The sequence below is a fragment of the Oncorhynchus nerka genome, linkage group LG12 (genome assembly GCF_034236695.1).
Source record: "Oncorhynchus nerka isolate Pitt River linkage group LG12, Oner_Uvic_2.0, whole genome shotgun sequence".
Lineage (NCBI taxonomy): Eukaryota > Metazoa > Chordata > Actinopteri > Salmoniformes > Salmonidae > Oncorhynchus > Oncorhynchus nerka.
In genome coordinates this window covers 12,812,375-12,819,247 of record NC_088407.1, presented here as the reverse complement: position 1 = coordinate 12,819,247, position 6,873 = coordinate 12,812,375, and the positions used below count along the sequence as shown (strand labels likewise).

At 46.4% G+C, this 6,873-nt stretch overlaps 1 protein-coding gene across 2 annotated transcripts in view; it reads right to left on the bottom strand.

Moving 5' to 3' along the window:
- dok1b (docking protein 1b) overlaps positions 1-6,592 on the bottom strand; it is a 40,038-nt gene extending 33,446 nt beyond the window's left edge. The window contains exon 1 of one of the 2 annotated variants that reach the window (XM_065025246.1): positions 6,178-6,592. In XM_065025246.1, the coding sequence (XP_064881318.1) occupies positions 6,178-6,234 (57 nt within the window). In that variant the 5' untranslated portion in view covers positions 6,235-6,592. The remainder of the gene's footprint in view (positions 1-6,177) is intronic. The other variant, XM_065025245.1, reaches the window with a different exon arrangement.
- Positions 6,593-6,873: the final 281 nt, after the last annotated feature.

Genomic DNA, 6,873 nt, shown 5'->3' with positions numbered 1-6,873 from the left:
TGTGTGTGTGTGTGTGTGTGTGTGTGTGTGTGTGTGTGTGTGTGTGTGTGTGTCATAGCAGTGTGTAAATAATACTACTACTAATACAGTGTAACCTCAGGAGCCTGTCTGGCTGGGTTAGGGAACTGGGCACTACTTAGGGAACTGGGCACTACTTAGGGAACTGGGCACTACTTAGGGAACTGGGCACTACTTAGGGAACTGGGCACTACTTAGGGAACTGGGCACTACTTAGGGAACTGGGCACTACTTAGGGAACCGGGCACTACTTAGGGAACTGGGCACTACTTAGGGAACTGGGCACTACTTAGGGAACCGGGCACTACTTAGGGAACCGGGCACTACTTAGGGAACTGGGCACTACTTAGGGAACCGGGCACTACTTAGGGAACTAGGCACTACTTAGGGAAGTAGGACCATACAAGGGTGTTTACTGTCACCCCTCTTTTTATTCCTCTACACCAGCGTTTCCTAAACTCCCTTTTTTTTTTTTTTTTACAAAATCCCCCAGAGATAACACTTCCTCGGGAAACTGAACTCATTCCACAAATCAATATCCCTAACTTTTTACAGTTCTTTCAACGAGAGCGTTCTGCGTTTCTGGTTCACGTGCCTCTCTGTCAAGATGAGGAACAGCCTCCAGACCGTTATAAACACCTGATCTAAGATCCCCCCCCCCGGGTGCCTCTCTGGCTTCATTCTTTGAGCAGCAAGACCAGGAGGAGAGGCCCATGACATCCTGGGGGACTGCAGGTCCTCAACCCACAGTTCCAACTGCTCCCCGTTGGACACCACCTGCTCGGTCTCAGGTGTTCCACCCAAAAGGCGCAAGGGCCTCGTTTGTGGCCTATGGCCATCTGCCTGGTTAACAGGACCATCAAGGATGACTATTCTAGAGATAGTTTAGCCATTAATTAACAACTTTTAGTTAGAATTTGAGTTTCTTTAGATTGAACCATGCACTTTTACCTTAATTTTTATACGGTCTGTTTGTGCTGTCTGAAGCACCCTGTCAGCCCCTCAGGGATTAATACAGTTGTATTGTATTCATGTCAGACCCTCAGGGATTAATACAGTTGTATTGTATTAATGTCAGACCCTCAGGGATTAATACAGTTGTATTGTATTAATGTCAGCCCCTCAGGGATTAATACAGTTGTATTGTATTAATGTCAGCCCCTCAGGGATTAATACAGTTTTATTGTATTAATGTCAAGCCCTCGGGGATTAATAAAGTTGTATTGTATTAATGTCAACCCCTCTGGGATTAATAAAGTTGTATTGTATTTATACTGTAATAGCTTCTCTGATTTCTACACCCTCCAGGCCCTTAATAATACAACATATCCTCCATCCATCCATCCACCACACCGTCTAGAGTCTGCTGCTGCAGGGTGTAGACAAGCAGCTGCCTGTCTCTCAGTGTGTGTGGAGGCTGGTGGGAGGAGCTATTGGAGGACGGGCTCATTGTAATGTCTGGAAAGGTACAAATGGAACAGAGTCAAACATCTGGTTTCCATGTTTCATCAGTTTAATTTCTCCCCAATTTCATGATATTCCCGTACGAACTGCTTGGCACACTGCTCACTGTTTCCACCAATGTGTTAGAGGAAACACCGTACAACTGGCAACCGAAAACAGCATGCAGGCGCCCGGCCCGCCACAAGGAGTCCCTAGAGCGCGATGGGACAAGGACATCCCGGCCGGCCAAACCCTCTCCTAACCCGGACGATGCTGGGCCAATTGTGCACCGCCTCATGGGTCTCCCCGGTCACAGCCTGGGATCGAAGTGACGCCTCAAGCGCCTCGACGCAGTGCCGTAGACCGCTGTGCCACTCGGGAGGCCCTGTTTGATACCGTTCCATTTATTCCATTTGAGTCATTAAAATGAGCCCAAACCTCCTTTTGCTTATCGGAAAGTCAAAGCTTATAGCATCCTCCTCTGACTGCATTAGTAAGAGGTTTCAACAATCATAAATGCATAGATGCCTAGCTGACAAGACAAAAACACAATAATAATTCAAAATGAAGTAGGGTACAGTTAAGATCTATAGTAGGTGTATATGTATGATTTCAAAAACGGGAATTGAGCAGTGCCCTGCTATAAATGTACTTATGAAACCTTCAGACTTATTAGTAGTACACAGTTGTGTCACATTTTCCAACCTCAAGACATGGTTGTATCAAAGTGTGTGTTCTCACCAACAGAACGGAAGCTTACACAATCCTCCCTGTTTAAAATCTACCATCATCTGACACGGGTCTACCACCATCTGACACCATTTAACACTGTCTACCACCGTCTGACACGGTCTACCACCGTCTGACACGGTCTACCACCATCTGACACGGTCTACCACCATCTGACACGGTCTACCACCATCTGACACGGTCTACCACCATCTGACACGGTCTACCACCATCTGACACGGTCTACCACCATCTGACACGGTCTACCACCATCTGACACAGTCTACCACCATCTGACACAGTCTACCACCATCTGACACACTGACACAGTCTACCACCATCTGACACAGTCTACCACCATCTGACACAGTCTACCACCATCTGACACGGTCTACCACCATCTGACACGGTCTACCACCATCTACCACCATCTGACACGGTCTACCACCATCTGACACTGTCTGACACCATCTGACCACCATCTGACACTGTCTGACACCATCTGACACTGTCTGACACTTCTACCACCATCTGACACTGTCTACCACCATCTGACACCGTCTGACACGTCTACCACCATCTGACACCATTTAACACATATACCGCCATCTGACACCATTTAACACATCTACCGCCATCTGACACCGTCTGCCACCATTTAATACCGTCTACCGCGACCTGACACCGTCTGCCACCATTTAATACCGTCTACCGCGACCTGACACCGTCTGCCACCATTTAATACAGTCTACCGCGACCTGACACCGTCTGCCACCATTTAATACCGTCTACCGCGACCTGACACCGTCTGCCACCATTTAATACCGTCTACCGCGACCTGACACCGTCTGCCACCATTTAATACCGTCTACCGCGACCTGACACCGTCTGCCACCATTTAATACAGTCTACCGCGACCTGACACCGTCTGCCACCATTTAATACCGTCTACCGCGACCTGACACCGTCTGCCACCATTTAATACAGTCTAACGCCATCTTACACCGTCTGCCACCATCTGACACCATTTAATACCGTCTACCGCCACCTGACACCGTCTGCCACCATCAGTCATAACTACACATAATAATAGACCATGGTACACTGATGGACCCACCAGAAAGAGAGAGATACAGAGACATCTTTGACTATGTACAGACTCAGTGAGCATAGCCTTGCTATTGAGAAAGGCCGCTGTAGACAGACCTGGCTCTCAAGAGAAGACAGGCTATGTGCTCACTGCCCACAAAATGAGGTGGAAACTGAGTGCTTCTCTCTCTTCCTAACCTCCTGCCAAATGTATGACCATATTAGAGACACATATTTCCCTCAGATTACACAGATCCACAAAGAATTTGAAAACAAATCCAATGTTGATAAACTCCCATACCTACTGGGTGAAATACCACAGTGTGACATCACAGCAGCAAGATGTGTGATCTGTTGCCACAAGAAAAGGTCAACCAGTGAAGAACAAACACCATTGTAAATACATTTATTTTCCCTTTTGTACTCTATTTACAAATTGTTACAACACTGTATATAGACATAATATAACATTTGAAATGTCTTTATTCTTTTAGAACTTGTGTGAGTGTAATATTTACTGTTCACTTTTGTTTATTTCACTTTTGTTTATCTATTTCACTTGCGTTGGCAATATAAACATATGTTTCCCATGCCAATAAAGCCCCTTGAATTGAATTGAGAGAGAAACAGACAGACAGAGAAAAAGAGAAAGAGTACAAAGAGGCCTCTTACAGACTAGTGACCGTGTGTTACTATTAACATTCATATGCAAGCCTGGGTGCTCTAGGGCAAGGTATTTTTATATTTTTAACCTTTAACTAGGCAAGTCAGTTTGGGTTAACTGCCTGTTCAGGGGCAGAACGACAGATTTGTACCTTGTCAGCTCGGAGATTTGAACTTGCAACCTTTCGGTTACTAGTCCAACGCTCTAACCACTAGGCTACGCTGCCGCCTGTATATAACCCTGCCGTTATATACAGGCCTGTGGGCTTTAGGGCAAGGTAGTTATATACAGGCCTGGGGGCTCTAGGGCAAGGTAGTTATATACAGGCCTGGGGGCTCTAGGGCAAGGTAGTTATATACAGGCCTGGGGGCTTTAGGGCAAGGTTAGTTTTATATACAGGCCTGGGGGCTTTAGGGCAAGGTAGTTATATACAGGCCTGGGGGCTTTAGGGCAAGGTAGTTATATACAGGCCTGGGGGCTTTAGGGCAAGGTAGTTATATACAGGCCTGGGGGCTCTAGGGCAAGGTAGTTATATACAGGCCTGGGGGCTTTAGGGCAAGGTAGTTATATACAGGCCTGGGGGCTCTAGGGCAAGGTAGTTATATACAGGCCTGGGGGCTCTAGGGCAAGGTAGTTATATACAGGCCTGGGGGCTCTAGGGCAAGGTAGTTATATACAGGCCTGGGGGCTTTAGGGCAAGGTAGTTATATACAGGCCTGGGGGCTCTAGGGCAAGGTAGTTATATACAGGCCTGGGGGCTCTAGGGCAAGGTAGTTATATACAGGCCTGGGGGCTTTAGGGCAAGGTAGTTATATACAGGCCTGGGGGCTTTAGGGCAAGGTAGTTATATACAGCCCTGGGGGCTCTAGGGCAAGGTAGTTATATACAGGCCTGGGGGCTCTAGGGCAAGGTAGTTATATACAGGCCTGGGGGCTCTAGGGCAAGGTAGTTATATACAGGCCTGGGGGCTCTAGGGCAAGGTAGTTATATACAGGCCTGGGGGCTTTAGGGCAAGGTAGTTATATACAGGCCTGGGGCTCTAGGGCAAGGTAGTTATATACAGGCCTGGGGGCTCTAGGGCAAGGTAGTTATATACAGGCCTGGGGGCTTTAGGGCAAGGTAGTTATATACAGGCCTGGGGGCTTTAGGGCAAGGTAGTTATATACAGCCCTGGGGGCTCTAGGGCAAGGTAGTTATATACAGGCCTGGGGGCTCTAGGGCAAGGTAGTTATATACAGGCCTGGGGGCTCTAGGGCAAGGTAGTTATATACAGGCCTGGGGGCTCTAGGGCAAGGTAGTTATATACAGGCCTGGGGGCTTTAGGGCAAGGTAGTTATATACAGGCCTGGGGGCTTTAGGGCAAGGTAGTTATATACAGGCCTGGGGGCTCTAGGGCAAGGTAGTTATATACAGGCCTGGGGGCTTTAGGGCAAGGTAGTTATATACAGGCCTGGGGGCTCTAGGGCAAGGTAGTTATATACAGGCCTGTGGGCTCTAGGGCAAGGTAGTTATATACAGGCCTGGGGGCTAATAGGGGAACGTAGTTATATACAGACTGAAAGATATAACATGAATGTCCTCTATTGACTCTTATTAAATACTTAGTAATAGTGATACTTGATAAGATTGTGTTATGGTTTCTTAATAAAAATGCACATGCATACACATTACACACACAGTAATAGGCCTACTAAGTTGCAGCTGACACTGCAGAGAAAAAACAACTACTCCAATATTGAAGCTGAAACAGACTGAATAAACACTGACAGTAGTACTATACATTCAGGTTTAGACTGCTCTAAAACCTAGACCTATCCGCCAGCAAACAGTTGAAATGAGTTGATGGCTATAGGGCAAGATCATGTCCAAACATTGATGCTGAGTTGCAATAGAGAGCTAAACTGGTCCCTTCTCTACTTCCTCTTGTTGTGGAACTCGTTCGGCAATACGATTTTGCATAATATCAAAACTAAATCTTTGACATGGGATGTAAATTAGGCTACAATGGTTTGCGGGATGGTCGGGCCCGGCGTCTGAACTTAACTGGATACAATATCTTACTTTAATTGGATCAATGTGTGCTCTATGACGTAGAAGAACGGTCCCAAGTCCAGTCCGCGACGGTTAACAACCGGATAGGGCCATTCTGTATTTTTCCTCTTCAACTTGAAAACACTTTTAGTGGGCTATGACAAGTTAGAATTACGTAGCTTTAAAATATTTTATTGTCTTACCTTGCCAAACTTCTGATGTTGAACGTAAAGTTGTCCCTCTTTTACGTGGGTATCCATCTCCAAAGTTCGGACCCCCCGTCCCAAGAACTAGGAATATTCTCGAATTTGACACCACTTTTCGGTTACTTTTCCTTCTCTGTCTGAACTTCCTTCAACTCAAGTTTACTTACTTCCGCAAACAACGCGCTTTTCTCAACATTCCGAGGCATTTAAAGTATTTTAATACAATTAATACATGTTTAAAACGGTGGTGGAAGTACCCTCTAGTCTTGAAAAAGTTGTTATCTAACGTCCTGAAAACCTGACGGTAATGTTATTGTCTGTCGCTTGTCGCCACCCGCCGCTCCCTCTTCCTCCTTGTGCCGTGTGTCCACGCAGTCTGGCGTGCATGATGAGTGCACTGCACCGCTCTCTCCTCTGTTCCTCTCTCTTCTCCTCCCACCTCCTCGTTTTGCACTCCGTCTGACAGCATGAAGACAACAGCAGAGCAGCATAGTTCAACAGCTGGCTCGCAGTTTCAACTTTCAATAGCCTTCTTCAGAATTATTACAATGAGAATGGACAGGTTCACACCGGGCATTATTTCAAAATAAAAAATAGCATTGCAACATTTTGTGCATAATGCATTTGAATTCAGAGTCCATTTATATAATTCATTGGAATCCAAATAATAGGCCTGCATTGATCCTTCATGTG